We start from the raw sequence: 23227 nt of genomic DNA, 5'->3' as shown, positions 1-23227 counted from the left end.
GCCTGCAGCCTGTGAACAGATGGCAAAAGGTCCTGGGCAAAAACCTGGAAAATTCCCTTTGCACAGCACGGCCCTGCACAGAGGAGTGCTCCCGCAAAGCCTGCGTGTCTCCGATGTTTGTTTCTCTTATGGCTGCCCTAATTCTTAGTTTGCCAGAACACCTACGTGCCTGTTATTGCTTTAAAACGTCTGCAGGCAGCACTTTTAAATTTACTTCTCTCTGCAGCATCTTGACAGGCAGCTTGGGACAGGCTGACATGCTTGTAATGAATCACAGAGGGGGAAAAGAGAGCTACGGAGCAGCGCAAATCTGGCTGAAAAACAAAGAAATAGTTCCCAGGTGAGGTGGGAAAGCTGTCCGGAACAGCTATTTGTGCAGCATTCTTCTTCCAGCTCTGAGAAGCACCGTGGCTGGATGCTCACCGCTCCGGAGCCGCAGCGGGACCCACCGCGGGGTGCTGGGGGGCTCTGCTCCCCCTGCGAGCTGGATCTCTGTTCCGATGCCCGCAGCCGTCTGTGCCAGCTTTATGCCACCGCTCCTCCGCGTTTGCTTCAGCACTATGCCCGGGTGCTGCCCCGGCGTGTGTGCTCATGCCAGGCTGTGGAGCTGGGGGGAAGAAGTCACCGGAAACTAGAGAGAAAATAAGTGATTTAAGCCTGAAACTGCACCCGCTTTGTCCCCCCGTGGCTCTGGTCGGTGAGGAGATGCTGAGACCTAGGTCTGGCTGGCTTGGCGCACGTGAAGCCCCAGTGAGAGCTCTTGGTGTTTGTCAAAGATCAGCTGGCAGGGAGCAGGGGAGGGGGCTGGTGCTGCGAGCCCTGCCTGCCCGTGTGGCTCGGGACGCCTCGGAGGTGAAGGTGATCCATCTCGGAGACTGTGTGACCAGCGGTGCGTACACCCCGCTGCACCGCAGCTCATCGCCGGCCTCTCCCGCGCTCAGCGTTGGCATCCCCTCTGCTGCCGGCCGCCCCGCGGAGTTGGCTGCTGCTGGGGCTGCTTCTCAGCTCGGCGCACGGCTCAGTGCCTCGGCGTGCTCTGTGCCGAGCTGGGTGCCCGTTGCTATGATTTTACCTGTTTGTGTCCCTTAATCTGTATTTGTTCCCTCCGCAGTGCGGGGAGACCCATTACAGCAGAGGCACTGGGTAAATACCGCCCGCGCTCGCCCCGCCGCCGGCAGCCATTAACCCCGGGTAAACAGAGCCGACTGCCAGCGATCGCGGGGCCACCGGTGAGGGGGGACAGGGGACCCGCAGCCGCTCCTCCCCAGGGTTGCAGGGGAAATAAAGGCTGGAGCCGTCGGGCACTTTGCGAGGGCAGGAGGGCAGCGCGGAGCTGGAGCTGCGGTGGCCGGTGGCCGGTGGCCATGGCCTGGCTGACCGTGTGCCATGGGCGGGATCAGCCACCACCGTTATAAACAGGGCTCGCGACCCACCCCGGCAAACCGGGAGCTGAACCTCGGAGCGTGGCGCAGACAGCGTGGTCCGGGGTGGGGCGAGCGGCGCGGAGGAAGAGGAGGTGTGGTGTGGGTGTCCTGTGCTGGGGAGCCCGACGGCGTGTGCTTGGTGCCAGCACAGTGCCCGTAGGGTTCCGGCGCGGCCAGGACCAGTGGCCAGGCAGACTGATAAGGGGTCCCCAGCAGACACTGAGCGATGGCAGGAGGTCAGGTGGGGCTCCCGGGACCCTTCCCGGAGCCCCCGGTTGGGCCGTGCCCCGTCTCTGACTCCGATTCGGACTCCGAGGACACAGCCGTGGGCAGCGCGGGACCCATCGCCGGGGCGCAGAACCGCTCCCAGGTCATCCACAGTGGCCACTTCATGGTGTCGTCCCCGCACAGCGACTCGCTGCCCCGCCGGCGACACCACCGCGCCGAGCCCGAACCGGCGGATCCCCGGAGCATCGACCCGACCCTCACCCGGCTCTTCGAGTGCATGAGCCTGGAGTACAGGTGAGTCCGAGACTCCTCTCGCCAGCCTGTGTCTCACGGAACCCCCCCAGCTCTTCGAAGGCATGAGGCTGGCTGAGCCCCACTGCCCCTCCAGGGACCCGCTGCTGATTGCCAGCTGGCAGCGTCCTCATCTGCCTGTCCATTGCGTTGTGAGGTGCGATCTGCTCCAAAACTGCCATCCTGGGAGGTTTCAGGGAGAAAGAGCTGGTGCTGCGTTGTTGGCCGTGGAGCCAGAGGAGAAGTTCCTCCTCTCTTCATGTGTAGCTTAACCCTCCTCCCACTTCCCACGAGATCTGGAGTCACTGCAGCTGGCTGCAGCACCCTCATGGCCAGGTCCTACACACTCTGCAGAGCAGCAACCACCCTGCGGGCAGCCAGCACTCAGTCTTTGGCAATCCATCCCAGAGCAGGAGTCCTGCCTCCCCGTCCTTGACTCTGCCCACATGTCCCGAGGTTATTCCAGGATGTGCAGCAGCCCGCAGGGGTGGATAGCTGCACGGGGCTTTGTCCAGGACCTCCTGAAAGTTTCCCCCCTTCTCTCCTGCACAATCAGAGGGGTGAGTGCGTTGGTCCCCCAACCACACAAATCACCCACGCCCAGGATGCTAGGGACCTGCTCGTCCCACAGCTCCTTGGTGACACCAGGAGAGCCTGCATCATCAGTCTCTTCGTGTCTGGGTCCACATTCTTGGAGGCAGACACCCTCTTATGCCAAGGCCCCAGGGCTTGGAGTTCTTTCACGCATACATCAGGGTGACTTGCTCTACTGGTGCCAGTGCAAAACTGCTCGCACGGCTTTCCCAAAGCATCCAGGTGAAAACCCGGACTGACGATGTCCTGCTGATGCTGCATGAAAACTAAACCTCAGCAGAACACCCTTGAAGAGTTGCCCATTGCCTTGTTCCATGCTGGGTCTTATTCAGCTGCTGACCTCTCAGGTATGCCTTGAAGTCCTTGAGTGCTCGACATGGTGGAATACGTGGTCACTGCCAGAGCAGCCCTGGTGACGCCGGGTGCTGGGTGCACTCCAAGGGTCCCAGTTGCCACATAGCTGTGTACATCAGGCCCATCACCACATCCTGGAGTGCGTGGCTTGCTCATGGCTGGAGGGGCTCTCCTTTGAGGCACTGGTGAGGCTGGTGTTCTGTGGAAGCAAGAGGAGCTTCAGTGTGGGGTAGCCCAGCTGAGGGTCATGCTTCATGGTCAGGCAAGTCCCCCCCAAGTGCCACACACAGGGGACACTGAGGCGCTGGTGGCCTCACTCTCTTTCGCTCTCCAAGTCCATACCTGCCTTCCTTTGAGCCCTGCAGTGTGGGGCTGGAGGAGCAGACACCGCTCCACACCGGGCTGCTCACGCTGTCGGCTCCTGTGATGCACCACAGCCTCCGTGCGCCCTGGTGCTCCCCAGGCAGAGGGAGAGGGGCAGGGTGTGAGTGCTTGGGCACGTGGAGCAGACCACAGCAGCTGTGTGCTGCCCAGGGCTGTCCACTACACTGCAGACCACGCTCCACCACTCCAGATCTCTCCACCGCTTGGACTGTCTTTCAAGGCCTTGTTTCCCCCCTGCACTGAGCATGGCAATGCACACACCAGCCCCAAGCCCAGCACCACGGCGAACTATAACTGCAGTTGGACAGTAGCCCTCAGTGAGGAGGATCCACATCAGCTGCAAAGCATTAGTGCCACCACTGATGACCACTCTGGAGTCCAAAGCACTAGAGATATCTCCGGGCTGCCTTGGTGCAAGACTAGGTCTTGCTCAGCACCCATGGGAGCGGTTCTTGGTCTGCCATGGAGCCAGGGTAGCTGGAGGTCATAGGACCCAACAAGGGAAACTTTGACATTGGATGTTCTCCGAATTTCATGATTGGTTCTTCTGTCTTGGAGTTCCTTCCATCTTAGGTGCTCTCCCTTTCCACCTCTCAGCTGTCATGCTCTGCAGCTTCCCAGCCCCCTGAAAGCAGGACGACAAGCACTGATCAGAGATCAGGTCCTGGGCCTGTGGCTCTAGAGCTGACCACTCTGCTGGTGAGCTGCTGTCCAGGCATTTCTTCTCTCCCTTTGGCAGCTTTGCTAACACTTTTTTGACAGACTTGTAAGCAGTAGGAGGAGGAAGGTATCAGAGGGGGAAAATGGAGTTTAAAGATACTTGGCAGACCTCTACTTTTATTCTTACCGGATTTAATACTTCTCTGCATCATCTGCCATTTCACTCCTCCCCTCCCAGCCAGGTTCCTTGGAAGGGGTGTTGGTGCCGCATGGCCTCAGCTGGAGTGGCCAGCCAAATGTCCTCCAGCTTCGGGAGTGCATCCACAGTTGTGCTGTAGACGAACTCCCTCCTGAAGCAGAAACCACAGAAAGGTGTCGGTTGGGAGGCATCTCTGGAGTTCATAGTCCAACCCCTGTGCAGGGCAGGGCTAACTCCTGAGCCAGACCAGGTTGCTCAGAGCCATCACCAGTTGAAGTGTGAAGGAGGCAAAGGATGAGACCAAGGACGGCGAGCCCACCACCTCTGTGCCAGGGCTGCACCACTCTCGCAGGGAAGACTGCTGTCCATGGCTCTAATTGGAGTTTCCTACATTCCAGATTGTGTTCATTTTCTCTTGTCCTTCCTTGGTGCATGTCTGAGAAGTGTCTGGCTCCATCTCCTCGATAGCCTCCTTTGGGTAGTTGAAGACAGTAGGTAGATCCTCTCTTCACCTTCTCTTCTTCAGGCTGAACAAACCCATCACTCGCCCTCCTCTTCTGCCATGTACATTAGTCCCCAACCATCTTAAAATCCTCCTCTAGGATCCTCCAGGATTCCACTTTGTGAACCTCCCTCTTTTACTGGGGGGACCAGTCTGGACACAATACCCAGACATGGCCTCAGCAGTGCTGAGTAGAGAGGAACTCTCACTTCTCTTGACCTGCAGGCTCGGCTGGGACTGCTGCAGCCACCCATCGCTTGCTCTCCGGCCTCACGCCATCTCAAAAGCAAGACCCGAAACTCAGCAGTAGTGTTTTTCAATGGCTGTAGCTGAACAGCTCAGCATTCCTCTGTGGCCCTCCACAGACGTTTGTGGCAGTCCTGTCTCAGCGTGAGCAATCGCCCCGAGGACCTGCCGTGTTATCCCCCCATGAGCTGGGAAAGAAACGCTCTCCCCACATCAAGGTTTGCTTCTGGCAGTGAGCTTGTGTCTTCAGGTCCTCATAGAAAGGCAACTCCCCCCGCTGAGATCTTCCTCCCAATGCTGGGGGTGGGATGAAGCAGCTCCCAGGCCCTTCGTACTCATTTTTCAGGACACTGCTCTCCGTCCAGCAGCTCTCCTGCCAGAGAGTCAATGATTCTCTTCCACTTCTTCTCCTGCAGCCTGCTGTGCTTCTTGAATCCCTTCCTCAGACTGCTGTTTCTCCCGTGGGTGGACCTCCCTGCAGCACACATGGCCACCCCAGGTCCCCCCAAAAAGCCGAGCGTGTGGAGCTGAGCTCCTTCAGGAACCGGTCACCGTCTCCCCAGCCGAGCAAGCTTTCTCCCCATGACTGCAGTGTCCCTCCCTGGTGTCCTGCCTTGCCAAGCAGGTCTCCAGGGTTCACCCACTGCAGGGAATCACTGGGTGAGTGGCCTGGGGAACCGTCCTCCTGAAGGGAGAAAAACTGGGTGGAGGTGGGAGCTGCGAACTGCAGACACCCGTGGGCTTGCCTTGCACACGTCCATCTTGTGCTTCAGAAGCAGGCTCCTGGAGCTGTTCCCAGCGTGGCGTAGGTTAACCTCCCCTTCTCCCCTGCAAACACCAAGAGGGGAGATTTAGCAGGTGGGGACATCAGACGTGGAGTATTAACTCTGCCCCTCTCGTGATTTAAAACAAGGTAGGCTTTGATTACACCCTCCGTGCCGATTCATTACTACTTCATCCTCCTGGCAAGCTGACAGCAACCTTTCCTAGCAGTGCCATTGCTGCTGTAGCTTTGCCATACTCTGATCGATTCTCGAATTCACAGCGCCTTCAGCATCCATGCTCAGGGGCAGAAAGCACCCAGGCAGAGACCCCACTGATGCGGACGCTGAGCTGCCCTCTCCCCTTCCCCTTATCTCGGGGTCAGCCTGCGCTCTCCTTTGCCCTCCCGGCTGGTCGCTGGCGTTCTCCTGCGGGATGTGCAGCCCTGTGCGCTAGCTCAAACTGGCTGGGAGTGGCTTGCATGGACGCAGCCTTCTCCTGCCATCTTGGGTCCACTGTCACCGTCTGAGAAGGCTTCGGTCTCCTCCAGCTCCGGGATGGTCTGGCTGGGAGAAGCGGGAGGCGAGGGGAGCAGAGCTCGGTGCCACGGCAGCCCCGGATCGGCAGATCCCTCTGGGGCTTTGTGGCCAGTTGGGCAGCTCCTACGAATGATCCGCTCGATGGGTGAGAGCGGGTCTGGTGGGGAGGAAAGGCTCGAGCTCAACCCGTCCGCGCTGCAGAGCGGCTGCGCTGCCGTCAGCGGCAGGGAGCTGCAAACCTTTTGCTGTCATTTCCCAAGGATTTGGGGCTGACCCTGTCCAAGCAGCGTGCCGAGGAGCTGGGCTGGGGTGCAAGGCTGTTCCCACGGGTCGTGGCTCCCGAGATCACCAACGCGGTGTGAGCTGTGCCCAGCTGGGCTCGCAGCTATTGGCCTCCCAGACAGCTGTTTGCAGAGGATTTAAACGAATTCCCCTCTCGTGCCTCGTCCGGGCACTTCATGCTCGCTTTGCACGGGGGTAAATGGCTGCCCGAGAGGCAGAGGTGGACGGGCAGAGCCGCTCCTATCTGGGAGTAAGTACACAGAGCGGGTCCCTATCTAATCCCCAGCACAGACTGATAACACCTTTGTGGCAACGCTGCCCTCGAATCACCCCCGGTGCAGCGGCTGTGGGGCAGAGCCCGCTCCTCCGAGGGCGGCACGGCGAGCAGGCGAGCCCGCGCAGCAGCCTTCGCGTCAGCGCAACGCCGTGGAGAACAAACCTCAGTCCGACAGCAGAGATCTGAAGTCGGATTTGAACACGGTTGTTTTTCACGTGGGGGCACTTTTCAAGAAAATCGTGGTTAGGTTTTTAACTTTCTTTGCCGGACGGTGGATTTTGAGACATAAGAATCCAAGAGAAGCATCACTTTGGCAGCAAAATCTGTGCGAAATGGAACATGAGTGTTTGGGACTTCCAGGAAGGGCTGTCTTCTTGCAGCCAGCCCTGGGAGCGGGGGGTCTCTGGCAGCCCCCCGGGGGATCCTGCTCCTGCTGCCCATGGGGAGGCTGAGCAGGCTGGACCTGCCAGGGGACCCCCAGCTGCGCTGCTCTCCTCCTGCTGCCGCCCGCTTCCCTGTGTGCAGCCCTGCATCTCGCCGGGTTGTTCCTCCCCTCTGCTCTTGCTGCCGGTGGCGAGCGAAATAGTCATTGTGCCCTGAAAGCGGCCGGCTGCAGCACCTTCAGCTTCTGAACGGGCTGAATGAACCACGGAGCGACTGGCTGAAACGGAGCCGGTGCTGAGCCACGCTGGGTTTGGTCCCAGGCTGAGCCCGGCTCCCACCTCACCCCACCACAGAGACCCCTTTGCCGGCGCTGTGCTCCGTGCCCCGGTTCCTCTGGGAGCTCGGGAAACCAGGACCCCCAGCCTGTTTGGGGCATCCCAAACCTTCCTCGCGGCTCAGCGTGGGGTTTGCATCCATCCCCTGGGGGAGATAATTTCAGGGAGGGCTGGGGCCATTTTCAAAGCAAACCAGGGAGCAAAGGCCAGCCCGATAAGCCCCAACACTGAAAGGATCATTAATGGGAAGGAAAGGCGGTTAGTGGCGAAACCCAAAGGACCCCTGAGCCTCCCGGTCCACGGCAGCTCCATGGCCACAGCCCCACAGCCTCGCGCGTGGCCGGGGTGCCCGTCTGCAGCCGTGGGGCTGCTCCTTTAAGCTGGCTGTTGGGGCGGGTGGCACCGGCGGGGAGCGTGGCCGGGTAGCCTTGACCTGCAGGATCTGCCCACGGGCCCTGGCCACCCGTCCCTTCCATTGGCCCCGCTGCTTGGCACCGCCGCGCTGTTTGCCTTGTGCGGCCGGGGAAAGTTCAAAATCCCGGTGACAGCGCAGTGGCCAGCGGTAGCCATGTCCTTAACTCCCTGCGGGCTGGAGCTGCGGGGACACGGGTCCCTCCCGGCCCCTGGGGCTGTGCATCGGGCCGGGTGTCCCTGGGGAGACCGTCCCCATCCACCAGACACGTCCCTGCGCCAGGCTCTGGAGCCAGAGGGGTCCCCAGTCCCTGTCCCCCGCAGCGAGATGGGAGAGCTGGGGCTGTGCATCGGGCCGGGTGTCCCTGGGGAGACCGTCCCCATCCACCAGACATGTCCCTGCGCCAGGCTCTGGAGCCAGAGGGGTCCCCAGTCCCTGTCCCCCGCAGCGAGATGGGAGAGCACCGCTCTCCTCTGCCCTCCGGCACTCCCCCACCAGCTGCAGAGCTGCGCAGGGGTCTCGCTGCCTGCACCGCTGCCTGTTCGGGCTGCCCGGCTGCGACGTGGAGGACAGCACCCTGTCTGCACCGAGGCACCCACCGCTGCACGGCACAGAGCTCCAAGCCGAGCTCCAAGCCAAGCTCCGAGCCAGCACGGCTGCTGAGGGAGGGAGGGAGCCCGGCTTGTGGGACAGCCCCTGGGAGACGGCCACGCTGCGCTGTGCCCTGGCGTGGGAGGCAGATTTCCAGGCAGGTTAATGCAGAATCAGCCAGCGTCATCACGTCGTTCGAGGGTGCTTGAAGGTTTCACAACCTGGAACGACCAAGTGTGCAGCTTCTTAACGCGTTAGCTGGGCGCTGCTCTCATCCCCAGCATCTCCCCAGGGACACAGCACCTTGGGGTCCACCCGAGGAGACGCTGGCAACGGGAGGACATGGCACCCCTACACCCAGCCCAGCCTATATCTCTCCTCCTCCCTGCATGTGCCAAGGAGAAGTGGGACCCAAAGGAGCACCAAGATCTTTAAGGGACAAACTCTTGGCTGGGGAGGGAGGTGTTCTTCCTGGGGAGGGATGCCGTGCATCCCCCAGCCTCCTCTCAAAGGGCCCCTCCTGCAGCCAGCATCCCCCCAAGGCCGTGCCCCGGCGGGTGGGAGAGCTGGGTCAGCCTCTGGGCTCGTGGGGAGACGTGAAAAGGACCCCAAAGAAAGGCAGAGAGACCCCAGCCCCGCCCACAGAGCTCCTGGGGCAGCAGGACCCTCGGGACCCCTCCATGCCATGCCAGCGGGTGTCACGTCCCTTGGCTGGAAGAAAACAAGCCGACCACTGAAAGGCGGCTGCCCGAGCCGCAGGTCCCATTGGGGACATCACCGCGATGTCCCATTGGGGACATCATCACGAGCTGCGGAGCAAACATGGCTGCCTCCGGGAGCTGGGAAACGGGCAGGAGGGAGCCCAGCTCGGGCTGGGGGCCGGGGCGAGGGGCGCAGGTTTGCAGGGACGGGTGCGGAGAGGAGCCCAGGGCAGTGCTGGGCTGCGGGCAGGGCTGCTGCTGCTCTCTGCCCTTCTCAGGGGACAGGCACATGTCTCTTAATGTCCTTAATGTCCTCCTCCCCCAGACCCACCCAGATGGCTGCCCCTGCCCGCCCCGCTGCCTGTGCCTGCCCCAGCTGAAGGCAGCGTTCCCAAGCCTTGCCGGGCGTTAAAAGGATGGTCAGAAACGGCTGCCCAGATGCTGAGATGAGGCAAGAGCCGCAGCAACACGTCTCCCCGGGGCGTCTCGCTGTCCTGGTCGGGGGCAGCGCCGTCCCTCCTTGGAGCCGGGGTTCGAGCCTCAAAGAATCAATTCCTCCACATGCTGTGCTTTAATCCCAGGGGCTGGAGAAGCCTCGTGGGGGTCTGTGAAGCTCCCGGTTTAGGTCTGTGCTGTTCTCGGAGTGAACAGGAGCGCAGGGAGCTCCCATGGGTGCTCCCGTGGGTGCCAGGCAAGCAGCCCGCAGCAGAGCCACACGGCTGCGCCTGCCCCAGACTTGCCACCAGGCTGGTGGCCCCGGGCATCTCCCGAGGCACAGCCCCCACGGGAGACCCTGGACTGGGAGGGCTCTGGGATGGTGCCCCTCAGCCTCTCCTTCTCTTGGTATTTTAGTGGGAAGCTGGTGTCTCCTAAGTGGAAGAATTTCAAGGGGCTGCGGCTGCTTTGCCGGGAGAAAATCCGTCTCAACAACGCTATCTGGAGAGCGTGGTACATCCAGTGTGAGTACGGGGCCAGAGCCCGCTCCGCCTGCCGAGTGCTGGGCATGTCGGGTGGGATGGGGTGGTGATGTATGGGGGCATGGGCACTCTGCTCTGCCCAAGGGTGCAGCCGTAGAAGCATAGAATCATAGAATGGTTTAGGTTGGAGGAGACCGTCAAGATCATCAAGCCCAACCATTGACCCAGCCCTGTCAAGTCCACCACCAAACCATGCCCCTAAGCTCCGCACCTGTACGAGCCATGGGTACAGCCAGCTGTGTTTTCCCCTGTGCAGATGTGGAGCGGAGGAAGAACCCTGTATGTGGCTTCATCACCCCGCTGGAGGGGTCGGAGGCTGACGAGCACCGAAAACCAGAGGTAGGGCACAGTCCCTCGCAGCTCTCTGGGTCAGGAGCAGGTCTGGGTGGCACGGGTGGGAGCAGGGGACACGCAGGTGGCAGAGCTCTTTGTATTTCATAGATTTGCTGGGAAAGGTGGTTCTGATATGGCACAAGGAAACCAGCCCTAGCTGCGGGGTGGTGGGGCTGGGGGGCTCAGCCGTGACCCCCTGTCCTGTCCCCCCAGGCTGTCGTGCTGGAGGGCAACTACTGGAAACGCCGCATTGAGGTGGTGATGAGGGAGTACCACAAGTGGAGGATCTACTACAAGAAGCGGGTAAGCGGCTCTGTCCACGCTGCTCCCTGCCCCGACGGGACGGGACATCAGCGTGCCCAACGTGGAGCCACGGCTGACCAGGAGCGGGACGTGGCAGGGTCTTGCCAGGGTTGGAGAGGCACGCTGGCCACCTCCACGGTGCCGGTGGGATGGAGCTCGGTGGGGACCCTGTCCCCAGCTGCCCGCAGTGCTGGGGTGTGCTCCGGCAGCCCGACGTGGGGTGACTGCACCCTCCCCAGAGCATGATCCGGGGCTGGGTTTGGCAACGGACCCACAGCACACGTGTTGGGGTGGGTGAAGCAGGGCCACGGCTCACCCGCGGTGCTCTGGTTGGGCTGGGATTTGCTGGCACGCCGCTGGCAGCAACGTCTCACCCCGGCAGCACGTGCTGCCAGGCAGGCTGGCTGGCTCGGCGTCACTCCGCGTGCCTGCTCTCGGGCGTGCTGGCACCACGACCTTGGCCTCGCACCACGCGGGGTGGAGCGTGGTCCAGCCTCCTCCCCAGCTGCTCACTCGGGACCAGTAAAGGCTGCGGTGCCACAGGCGGGCAGGGCGCTGGCAGCCTCGCACCGCCACACACCACTGGTCCCGTCGCTGCCGTGGCTGCTCAGCCCAGACCCTGCAGAGCAAAGGCAGATGTGAAGTTGTGGCGGCCACACTGAGCCCCCCAGGGACCCCTCACGAGCACTGCCCTCCTCTGACCATCTGCTGGCTCTGCCCCACGTCACGCCCGCCCTGGCTGCGGGTGACACAAGCTGTCCTCCTTCCAGCTCCGAAAGTCCACCCGGGAGGGAGAACTCTCCAGCCCAAAGCAGGTGAGTCTGCTGGGGAAGGGTGGGGAGGGGGGAAAAGGGGGACACAGTGGAGACCCCTGCACTGGGCTGCTTGGGAGAAGGGCGGGTGAAAGCCCCAGGGCGTGACGAGCCCAATGGGATGGGATGCCAAGCACTCGGATTCACCCTTCTGGAAGCACCAACGTGCCAGGTGTGGAGCTTTGAAGCGATAAACGCTGCGGGGAGATGGGAGCTGCCAGGTAGAGCAGCCGGGGAGCCAGGCACGGACCCTACCCATGAGCGGTGCCCACCTGGCTCCTTTGCTCCATCTCACGCAGGATGAGGATGTCTGGAGGCCAACAGAGAAATGGTGCAACCAGCTCTTCTGCAACGTGGTGCCCATGCTGCTTGGAGATGAGGAAGAAGAGCCGGGGGGCAGGCAGCACTTCGACTTGGACACCTTTCTCTCAGACATCTCTGATACCCTCTTCACCATGACACAGACGCCCAGCGCCCACCAGGCCCTCCCCGAGGATGGTAGGTGGCCCAGACCACGCTCTAGTGGGAGGCGGAGGAGAAGGTCCAGGCAGGCAGCGGGCACTGTAGCACCTTCCTGCCTCTTGGCTTGGCCCTTGAGAGCTGCCACCTGTGTGCTTCAGGCATCGGGTTCCCCTGGCATCCCTCTTGCTCGGGGCAGGAGGAGGGGATGCTCCTGCCCTGCCCAAACAGAGCAAGAGGTGGCTCCCCACGGACCAGCCCAGGCTTTCCCAGACGGGATGGGGTGTGCTGCCAGCCCTGGGTGAGCAGCGGGCAGGTGCTGCCTTCCACAGCCACTCTTTGCTGTCCCTGCCTGACCAGGACCCTGGAGTTCCTGCAGCACCAGGCAGGTCCTGCACCAAGGATCAGCCTTTCCCCGGGGTTCTTGGCTGCTGGATGAGGTCCTGGAGGTGCTGGTGGGCAGGGTGGTGGGGATGGAATGGCTGTGGGTCTCTGCAGGGTGGGTGTCCATCTCCCTGTCCGTGCACGGCTGCAGGGCAGGGTGCAACGATGCAGGGTGACTCTGGGGTGCCGCAGAGGGGTGGCAGCCAGGCCAGCGTGAGGGCAGCAGTGGCAGTAGCCCCGATGGAGGGTCTTGGGGGTGCAGTGCCTGGGCCCCGGTGTTGCAGCTCTGCCCTCTTCCAGCATATGTCGGGAACGCTGACATGATCCAGCCGGACTTGGCACCCCTGCAGCCCAGCCTGGATGATATGGAGATCTCAGGTAAGAGCCAGCCTGGATGTGGTACCACATCCCACACGGCCCAGCATGCTCTGCACCCCACTGCAGCCCAAAATGGGGGGCTCAGAGGGTTGGCCAGGCCACAGCGGGAGCTGCTGCAGCAGACAGAAAGCACTGGACATCCGCTGGCACGGTGAAAGCAGCGTACACGGGCCGGGTGCTGCAGCAGGCTGTGCGGCAGGCGCTTGGCGTGCCCACCTGCACCCGGGCAGAGCCACGGCAGGTTGGGAAGGGCTGTGGGAGGGGATTTCTACAAGCAGAGGGTCTCTCCAGGAGTGCTAAACCACCTCGTTTCGGCTGCAGAGGAAGGACGATTGTCCCCACAGGCAAGGAGAAACCTCTAGCGAGCAGGTTCTGCGCTGCTGTGTCCCCTTCTCACTCCTCTCCCCAGCCAGCCCCCGGCTGAGCAGCCCGATGGGCTGGCTCAGAGCTGGGACCCCGTGCCGGGCTGTGCTACATCCCCTGGGGACAAGTCACTGTCCCTGCCAGGCTGGCGCAGAGAGAGGCCACTGGGACGCGGGCAATGGCAGCCTCCTCCTCTGGGGCTGCTGCCAGCGCTGCCAGGCAGGCTCCGAGCCGTGAGCGGCCATGGAGCCGGCCAGGACGTGTCCCTGTACGAGAGGGCACGGCACGCTGCACCAGGGACCAGCTCTGCCCTCGAACATGCCAGAGCCGGTGGCCTGGGCACCCATTGCAGGGCACGGGCTGGTGGCTGTCACCCTCCCGGGTAGCCGGTGGCCTCAGGCAGCACCAGCATCTCCAGACCCCTCTGCGCGTCAGCGAGCACCCTGCGAGCTCCACAGCCGCTCCCCACTTCCCTCGGCAGGAGGAAACAAGGGTCCTTGCGCCACATGGCCGTGGGCTGATGCAAGACCAGCTGCTGGCGGGGAGCGGGCCGGGGCACCCTGGCGGGATGCGGTGGATGGGGTGGGAAGGCTCCTGCTGGCCCTCCCTGGCTCGTTCCCTCCGGAGGTCCCGTCAGGGTGAGCCGAGCTGGGAAGAGGGTCTGTCTGAGCTGGGAGGAGGGTCTGTCCTCACTGCTGGCCCTTCACCTCCTGTCCCCAGGTGCCCCTCGAGGGCATCAGTCGCTGGGAGGTGGGACAGCGGGGTCAAAATGACGCCTGACGAGTGTCCCTTCCCCCAGGAGGTCCTGCATGGGGCTGGAACGCTGCAGCCACCCCTTTCAGGCAGCTCCTTGCCGCAGCGGTGTCACAGCAGCAGCCCCAGCACCTCTCTGTGGGCCCAGCTGCCGTCAGCGCCGCCAGCCTTGTGCCCAGCAGGAGACGGCAAGGGCCATGGCAGTGCCCATCTGATCCAATAGATTTTTTAGGAGTCGCCAAATTGTCTTTTTTTTCTGGGGAAAAGGCCAGGGTGCTGCCTGGGAATGGGACGGGTCTTACTGCGAGCAGCTGCATCGCAGGAAAGCATCCCTCCTCGTTCTGCCCGTGCCCAGTGGCTCCGCAGGGGAGGTCTGCTGGGGCTGGGGAGGGTCCCGGACGCAGAGGGGCTCAGGGATGGCATCCCAGGGGTGGCTCGTCCTCTGCCAGGTGCTGGCTGCTGGGCATGGCTGGCCGGAGGCTCGTGTGCCCCGGGCAGCGCAGCACCCTGCGGGTGCTCGGAGCAGCGCTGACGGAGCTTGGTCCCGGACGCGGTTTTTGCGCCCCGATGACAGGAGGTGACAGTCCCGCCCCAGCCGAGCACTGCGCGCGTGTGCGGGCGACGCGGGTGCCGGCGGGACGCGGGCGTGCGGGGCGGTGTGCGGAGCAGAGGGGTGTGCGCACGCTGTGTGAGGGGCAGCACCGGCGTGGGATCACGGGGCCGTGGGATGAGGAGACGGGGCGTGAGCGCTGGGTGCTGGGTACCAGAGCCGCGGGTGCCGGCCGTCCCAGTAACATCCCCAAGGACGATTTTCCAGCGGGGCGCGTGGTGGCTTCTCGTGGCTCGGGAGCAGGGGTCCCCATGGCAGCCTCGTGCAGAGCACCGCGGTGCAAGCGCGCGGGGTGGGCACCACGACGGTCGGCGCAGGGTCGCAGGGCTGTCACCGTGTCTGGTGGCTGCGGCCGAGCTCGGCGTCTGTCAGTCAGCGCCTGCAAACCAATCCCCAGATGAGGAAGCACCCCGTGTCCGCGGCGGGTGCCGGAGCGCGGTCGGGGGGACGGAGAAGTCCCGATGGCAGAGGCGAGGGAGCAGCCCGGCCCCGTGCCCTGCTGGCACCGCGCTCCAGGTAGGGCCCACGCGGGCACCGGGACCGTCCCACGCGGTGCCATCGCCCTGCCGCGCTGCTGGGCTCTCCCAGAGCCGGGGGCCGGCGCTGGAGGGTCCTTGGTGTGGGAAGGGGCTGGGTGGCCCTGACGCCGTTGGAAAGGAGCCCCGGGTTTGCCCGGGATGCTGAAGGCGCGGTGTGCCGACCGCACGGGCGCTTCTCGCTCGAGCAGCCACGCTGCGCGGCCTCGGAGCAGGCCAGGGGGATGCGATGGTGCAGAGGAGCATGGGCAGGAGCTGCGGGGTGGGGAAGGGGCAGGGGAACGGGAGGACAGGGCAGCCAGGGCTGCCAGCCACCTTCCATCCCTGCAGCGCAACGAGAGGCACAAGAGGAATCGAATCTGCAGCGCTGGGCACCAGAAATGCCTATAAATACCCACAGCGCTTGAGGGCTGGTGGCAGGGGACAGCCTGGCGCAGGCACGGCAGAGGGCTGGGGGCGGCGTGGGGCTGGGGGCTGCGCCCCGGGGGGTTGAGACCCTGCCTGGCAGCACTGCTGTGTGTGCCGAGTGCCAGCCCACGGCTCTGCCACGCTCCCGGGCCCTCGCCGTGGCCTTGGCAGGGGGAAGGGGCAGCCTGAGGGCTGAGCGGGGCAGCTCGGCGGCGGCACAGCCGCATCCCGCACCGGCGTTACCCTCGGCCGGCGGCACACGGCACTGCCAGCACCGTCACCGTGCTCAGCCCCGTGGCACCCCACGCTGCTGGCACGTTTTCTCCTCTGACGGAGATTCCAAAGGGCCTTGGGACGTTGCGGGTCCCAGCCAGGGCACCGTGCCGGCAGAGCCCCGCTGAGCCCACGCGTCGGCAGGGCTCTGCCGGCAGCAGCGTGGCCCGGAGGCCGCCGAGGGCTCGGGAGCGTGGCTGCGTGCTCCCGGAGGGGACGTCAGCGCCCGTGTCCCGGGCACAGAGCCTGTGCCAGGCGCTGTCGCTCAGCAGCCCGCAAACCCAGCCGGCGCTCCTGCTGCAGCGTCTGGCAGCCCCATCCCTGCCCCACAGCCACCATCTCCGGGGAAAGATCTCCCGGTGGCGATGCCTGAGCCAGCGCTGGCAACGCCGGCACGGAGCCGGGGCGTGCGTGGAGCCGACGTGCCCGGGGAGGCGGCTGCCCGAAGCGTCCGGCCGAGCGCTTTGTGCCGCGGCGTCTGGGCCTGCGGAAGGAGCAGGGTTGTGGGAAGGGGAGCGGAAGGGAGAGGGAGTCGCGGCAGGGTCACGGGGCTTGGCTGCTGGAAGGCCATGGGATGTGGTTAGCCGCAGGCTGCACGCACGGCAGCGCCGGGGCCGGCAGGCGAGCGCTTGCCACGACTCCAGGGGACCGTCCCCCATGCTTGGGAACGCTGCGACGAGCTCCGCCGAGCCCCCCCGCTGCGGCTGCCCCCGGGCTGGTGTTGCAGTCCCTGCCCCAGCCCAGGGCTGGATTGGGAGGAGGGGGACGGCCATGCACCCCCCTGGCAGCAGCCAGGACCTGGGTGTCGGGGACAGGGTCCCCACCCTTGGGTGGCACCCCGGGCGGGTTTTCCTGTCCCTGTGTGTGTGACAAGGCTGGCCCCGGGCGCGTGGCTGCCTCTTCCCTCCGTACCCCAGCGTTTCACATCCCGGGTGCCAAATCCGCCGGCGGAGCTGGGACCTGTCCCGGCCCGGCAGCTGGCGGACCCCCGGCAGGGCCGGTAGCAGGGCACGGCTCCCCCACGCCATGCCCTCTGCGGGAAGGGCCCCGGGCACCCCTCACCCTGTCTCCACTTGCCCCTGCAGATATTTTCACCGCCCACCGCCCGCCGCCACCGCCGACGCAGCCGGGCTACCAGGAGCCGCCCTGCTTTGTGCCCATGGCCGAGCCCCTGTTCAGCGGCGGGGGGTCCCCGATGGGTGCTCGGGGGCTGCCCGCCAGCCCCGAGGCCCCGCTCCCGCCCGGCACCCTCCTCCAGGTGAGCGGGACCCCAGCCCATGGCCCATGGCTGCCGGCGCCCCGGCCACCCGCCCTGACCCCGCCGTGTCTCCCGCAGCCCGGCGGTGCCTCCCAGGTCGGCCTCCACGGCTCCTTCCTGGCCCCCGAGCTGTCCCCGGGCCCGCTGCCCCCCGAGCCCCCCGCCGCAGCGCCCGGCAGCCTCAGCCCCCAGCTCCGGCACAAGCCCCTGCTGCAGTATGGCCTCCCCGGCAAGTGCCTCGGCGTGGAGCCGCCGGCACCCCTGTACGCACCCCCCGGCCCAGCCCCCGGGGTGCCGCTGCTGGAACCGGACCCCCCGTTCTCCCCCGCCTCGGCCCCCCGCTCCAAGTTCCCCTACGCCAGCTCTCCCAGCCCCTCGCTGCTCGCCCACCCAGCCTCCCCCCTCTCAGCGCCCTGCTTCGGCCCCCACGCCCCGGGGCTGGGCTACGCCGCCGGCACGGTGCCCCCAGGGTACCCCAGCCCGGCAGCCCCCCAGCTCTTGCCCCCCGCCCTGCTGGGAGACCCCAGGTTTGCCCCCGCCAAGGGGCTGCCGCAGGGCGGGGGCGGGCGGCTGAAGGCGAAGCCCGGCGGCACCAAGGCGAAGCGGCTGCCGGGACCCCCTGCGCCAGCCCACCCGGGCGCACCCAGCCCCTGCCTGAGCCAGCTGCTGACCGCAGGTAACGGGGCGAGGGGCTGTGGGGGGACGCGGGGACCAGCCGGTGAGGGGGGGGGGCTGCCGTGGGGGGCATTGGAGCGGGGGGCCTGCTTTCTCCCCGTGGCTGGGACACTGGGGATGCTGTGGTTGTCCCCGTGGTGAAGCAGCACCGAAACCCGTGGCAAAGCTGGGCCCCCGCTGACCCCAGGGCTTGGCTGCGGGCATTGCTGCAAAGTCCCCATGTCCCCAGCCTGGTGTTCCCAGCCTGGGGTCCACCGACGGGCTGGGGGGTCACCGCCGTCCCGCCCGACCCGCTGTCACGCGTGCGATGGGACAGGGCACAGCGGCTGCCGTGCCCGCCCCGTGCTGGGCTGCGCGTCCCTGCCTGCGCCAAGGCTCCCCAGGACACCCCCACTGCCGAGAGCACCTCTCTCCGGGGCTGCCCCATGCTCCCTGGGGCAGAGGGGCAGGGAGGGGGCTGCGGCAATGCCGGCGCTGGGGGCTGGCTGTGCCGCGGGGCAGGAAAGCTGCCCCGAGCCCCAGCACCCTCACGTAGCGGCACCCTTCTGCTCCCTGCCCTCTTGCAGCCAAGCAGCAGCCGGCCCTGGATGCCCCCCACCCGCTGGGCGCAGGGCTCCTGCCTGCAGCCCCCGTCTCCCCGGTAAGCACCCACCCAGCCCCAGGGTGGGAATTACCCCCCCCCAGGTCAGGAACTGCCCCCCTGGGTGCTGGGGCAGGGGTAGAGCCAGCCCGTGGCGGGTGGGGGGATGGGGGTCTGTGGGGCCCCCCGGCTGCTGCGTGGGGCTGGACAGGCGCGGGGCAAAGGAGGGGGCACATGGCTGGGGTGCTGGGGTGGCAGGGCTCACCCGGGCGTTTTCTCCCGTAAAACAAACTGGGCAGAGGTGGGAAACGCCCCGCTCGCAGGGCCCCTTTCCTGGGGGTGCTGCCCTGGGGCCGGGGCTGCCCCTGCCCACTGTGGGAAGGGGCTGCACGTCCGCGTCCCCAGTCTCGGCGCGGGGCGTTCCGCTGTCAGTGCCCGGGCACCCACTGCCCGCAGGGGAAGGTCTGGCCCCTGGCGCGCGTGGGGCGCAGGCCCCCAACCTCCCGCTTCCCTCTGCCTTCTCCCAGCAGCAGAGCGCTGTCCCCGACGTCCCTGCTGCCTTCCTCTCCAGGATGGCCCAGCTGAGCCCGGGGCTGGCTCCTGGCTCCAGCCCTTCCCAAGCGGTGCCGGTGCCGGTGGCGGGCACCCAGCCGGCCCCACTGGTGGTCCCCAAGGCCGAGCGGCTCTCCCCCACCTCGGCTTGCGGTGAGTCTGGGATGCCTCGCTGCCTGCCGGGAGCTTGGACCGAGCCCTGGGGAACGCTGCGTGTCGGCTCCTGTCCCAGCTGCTCACGCTGACCCGCTCGAGCAGGGGCGATTTCCCTCCACGAGGGACGGCGCAGCCCCTTCGCCGGCCTCCTTCTGCAGGGGCAAAAGCAGAAACAGGAAAAGACAAAAAGGAGCAAAACGTCAGACTGTGGTTTTGAAAACCCAGAGCTTGGTTTTCAAGCGGGAAGCACCCTGCTTTCACCCGCAGAAACCAGAGCGGCTGGAAACCAGGCGCTGGGGCCGTTCCCGCTTTCAGTCTGGTGCTGCAGATCGCAGTCTTGCTGCCCTCGGGACTCGCCCCTGGTGACTTCCACCCCAAGGAAGGCCGGGAATTTGAAATGTCACATCCTGAATGTTCCCATTTCCGAGCGGTTGTAAAAAGAGTGGGAACTGGGACACGGCGAAGCGCGAAGCCGCGGTCGGGCGCTGGAGCAGAGCATCCCTGTCAGCTGAGCGGGGTGGCTGCCCCGGGACGGGGTGGCTCAGCCGGGTGCTCCCCGCTGCCTGTCCCAGCGCAGGTCCCCGCTGACGTCTATCACGAGGGGCTGCAGCTACTGCCGCCTCTCCCCCCAGAGCATCGCTTTTCCTTTTCCAGGCAGCGACTGGCCCAAGCCTGGCCAGGCTTCCCCGGGACCCACTGTGGGGCTGGGCGCTGGCGTCTCCCCGCACCACGCCGTGTCCCGGCGGGGCAGGCCGGAGTCCAGCAAGGTACGGCAGGAGCAAGCGCTGCCTTTGCTATAAGGGCACCATCTCCACGCACACTGCCCCTTTTCCTGCTGCCCCCCAAAATCAACGCCCCTCCTTGCTCCGATTTTTGGGGCAGCCTGTCCCCTGTGGGGTGGGAGCCCGGGGCTGCCCGGAGGTGCCTGACGGCGCTTGCCCGCAGATGGAGAGCCGCCGCATCACCCACATCTCTGCCGAGCAGAAGCGACGCTTCAACATCAAGCTGGGCTTCGACACGCTGCACAGCCTGGTGAGCACGCTGAGCGCCCAGCCCAGCATCAAGGTGAGCGCCCAGGGCTGTGCCGACCGGCCCCGGGCACGCAGGGACACGCGTGGCACCCGGGGACGCTGACCCCCGCCCTGGCGCGTGGGGCTCCTGCCCTGCGAGCCCACGCCGGGCACCCGGAGACCCGCGCGGTGCAGCCGTGCCGGGGCGGGCTGGGCTCTGGGGCCTGCGGCAGGAGCTGCAGCGAACACGGCAGCCGACGCCGCCAGCCGCGCCGCACGAAGCGCTGGGTGCCCCACGCCGTGCCCGCCCCGCGCTGCCGTCGCCGTCTGACGCCCGGGGCCCCGCAGGTCAGCAAGGCCACCACCCTGCAGAAGACGGCCGAGTACATCTGCAAGCTGCAGCAGGAGCGCGCGGCCCTGCAGGACGAGGCGCAGCGGCTGCGGGAGCAGATCGAGGAGCTCAACGGCTCCATCAAGTATGGCAGTCGTGGCCAGGGCAGGCGGGAGCAGCGGGGCAGCAGCGGGGCACCGCAGCTCTCCCAAACTCTGCGTCCGACCCCGTCCCCCCTCAAACCCTGCTTGGGGAGGGACGATGCCCAAGAGGCAGTGCCGCGTGGAACTGGAGCATGGGGACGTGCCCCACAGCTCCCTGCCTGCCCAGCCCTGCGGCGAGCCGAGCTCCTGCCAGAGCCTCTCCCCGCGGCGCGGGCCCCGTGGCTCCCGGCCTCCCGAACACAGACCCACGGCAGTGCCTGTGCCCCACAGCCTGTGCCAGGAGCAGCTGCCGGCCATGGGAGTGCCCATCACGCGCCAGCGCTTCGACCGGATGCGCCGCATGTTCGACGAGTACGTCCGCTCCGCCACGCTGCAGAACTGGAAGTTCTGGATCGTATCCTTCGGGGCCGGTGCCTGCTGCTGGCGCTGACCCCTCCACCAAACGCCGGGTCCTCCGGTTCACCCGCTGCTCCCGGGTCTGCGGGGTCCCTGCGGCTCGAGGGGCTCTCTGGAGCCTGGGGAGGTGTCTCCCAGTCAAGGGCGTGTGGTGGGAACGAGCCCAGATGCTGTGGGTAGGAGGAAGCTTCTGCTACGGGGGAGCAAACGGAGTGGGAGTAAATGGTTGGTCCTCAGGGAGCGGGGAAGTCACCAGCGGAGCTGAGCTCATGCACCGAGGAGCCCCTGGTGCCATGGGAGCTGGCTCTGCGAGGCAGGAGCCATCAGCTAGGGGTTCGGAAATGTCCGGAGACAAAGCTGGGGACATGATGGCTTGGTCTTGGTGGCCACATTGCACACCCTGGAAACCCTGTTGTGCCCATGTCTGGGCTCCACGTGGTGGAGAGGATGGAGGGGACCAAGGGCCGGGGCACTGGTGGTCGAAGGGCTGGCCCTGCTGCTCCGTGGGCAGGGATGAGACGCTCTGGGACCGTTAATCCTGCCGAGACTGAGGTCTCCAAAGTCCCTCGTGGCAGCGGGGTGGGCAGGCCTTGCTGCCCCCAGCCCGACCCAGTGCAGGCAGCGTGGGCAGGGCAGAGGTGGCTCCCGACACGGCGGTGGGGAACACTGCGGAGCTCCTTCCATGGGACACTGGGGTGGCAAAGCCGACGTGGGCTCCGGGATGAGCTCGTGGTGGAGGTATCTGCAGCGGGTCACTACACCCGCAAATCACCAGAGCGGTGGTCCTTGGAGACTGGGAGCACCGAGGGAGCGCACTGGACACACTGGTGTCGTGCCCTGCTTCTGGGCACTTCAGAGGACGCTGCGCTAGCGGGCACCTTATCTGCTCTGGAAGAGCTGTCTCGTGTCTAAACAACCCTTTCGGGCAGCCCTGGTCGTTGCGGGGTGACGCAGCTCTCCCACTGCCTTGCCCCGGGTGACACTCGTGTCCCTGTCACCCCCGCAGCAGGGGCTGGCGCCCGGCTCGCTGCCGCGCCGAGGAAGGCACCCAGCAGGTCTGCTCCGCGGCCGGGCAGGGAAGCTCGACCTGCTGCCCGCGCCTGGTGGGTGGGAGACCATGGCCTTGGCGCGGCTGGTCCTTAACTGCTCCACTCCCACCAGTTCAGCATCATCATCCGGCCCCTCTTTGAGTCCTTCAACGGCATGGTCTCCACGGCCAGCATGGAGAGCCTCACCCAGACGTCTCTGGCCTGGCTGGACCAGCACTGCTCCCTCCCGGTGCTTCGGCCGAGTAGGTGGCCCTGCTCCTGTCCACGGTGCCCGCAGCCGCCGGGCTGGCCCGCTGGCGCGGCTGCCGGAGGAGCAGGACGGGGGTGTCCGGGGGGGTGGCGGGGCTGGCGCTGCACCACGCTGCGGGAGGGAAGCACCGGGACGTGCTGCGGCTGCGCTCGCTGCTTTTCTGTGCTCCACGCTCCAGCCGAGCTGGCTGCTGCCGCCCTACCCCGAGAGTCTGTGTCCCGCCTGGGCTCACCCTCGCGCGGGCCCGCAGGGTGGGCTTCCCTGCGCCCCGTGTGCTGTGCCGGGGGGCTGTCAGCCGCTCCAGGGGCCATGGCAGGGCTGGAGCGGGGATGGGGAGAGCCGTCTCCCCGGGGCGGGTTAACCCGGGCCCCCTCCATCCCCGAGGCAGGGGGGCAGCTGACGCAGCCCCCGTCTCCCCGCAGCCGTCCTGAGCTCCCTCCGGCAGCTGAGCATTTCCACCGCCATCCTGAGCGACCCGGCCTGCGTCCCCGAGCAGGCGACGCGGGCGGTGGCGGCGATGGGCCGCGGCGGCGGATCCTCCTAGCAGCCCCCGCAGCGGCCTTCCTGCTGCCCAGCACCCATCGCTGGCTGCCGGAGCAGGGGTCCCTGCGCTGCCCTCCCGCAGGCACTGGCTCCTGCGCCCCGGGGCCTGCCCGGCCCAGAGCTGCCAGGGGGCCTGGCCGTGCTGCCCGGTAAAGGACTCGCTCTGCCCACAGGCCCCGGCGTGGTTCTTCCTGCCCCGTGTCTGCGCTGGGGCAGGGCGGAGGGAGGCAGGGCTGGGCAGGGCTGGGCAGGGGAGGGCAGGGGAGGGGAAGGCGGGCGGTGAGGTGAGGGAGGGCAGAAAGGTGAGGAGAGATGACGGAGGGAGGGCAGGGAGGGAGGGCAGTGAGGTGAGGGTGGTGAGGGAGGGCAGGGGGTGTGGGCAGGGAGGGCAGGGGTGCGGTGAGGGATGGCAGGGGGTGAGGTGAGGGAGGGCAGGGAAGGGCAGGGAGGGAGGGTGGGAGGGAGGGCGGTGAGGGAGGGCAGGGAGGGCAGGGGTGAGGTGAGGGCAG

The 23227-nt window shown here is 66.0% G+C and overlaps 1 protein-coding gene across 7 annotated transcripts; it reads left to right on the top strand.

Annotated features, from left to right (window-relative positions):
• The first annotated feature begins 1296 nt into the window (after positions 1-1296).
• MLXIPL (MLX interacting protein like) lies at positions 1297-22891 on the top strand. Of its 7 annotated transcripts, none has more exons than XM_075440031.1 (17): positions 1299-1946; positions 10018-10124; positions 10399-10481; positions 10689-10778; positions 11549-11593; positions 11890-12088; positions 12734-12811; positions 16840-17012; positions 17091-17688; positions 18254-18327; positions 18798-18972; positions 19630-19742; positions 19921-20040; positions 20334-20461; positions 20751-20874; positions 22038-22167; positions 22598-22891. In XM_075440031.1, exons 1-17 carry the CDS (start codon positions 1651-1653, stop codon positions 22717-22719), a joined length of 2655 nt encoding a protein of 884 aa, XP_075296146.1. In that variant the 5' UTR covers positions 1299-1650; the 3' UTR covers positions 22720-22891. The 7 variants fall into 7 exon arrangements, with proteins under 7 accessions (XP_075296140.1, XP_075296142.1, XP_075296141.1 ...); XM_075440030.1 differs by having other exon boundaries at positions 18795-18972; XM_075440027.1 differs by having other exon boundaries at positions 1298-1946; positions 16840-17688.
• The last annotated feature ends 336 nt before the right edge of the window (positions 22892-23227 follow it).

This window comes from Opisthocomus hoazin, chromosome 20, assembly GCF_030867145.1.
Source record: "Opisthocomus hoazin isolate bOpiHoa1 chromosome 20, bOpiHoa1.hap1, whole genome shotgun sequence".
Lineage (NCBI taxonomy): Eukaryota > Metazoa > Chordata > Aves > Opisthocomiformes > Opisthocomidae > Opisthocomus > Opisthocomus hoazin.
This window is presented reverse-complemented; position numbering and strand designations above follow the sequence as displayed.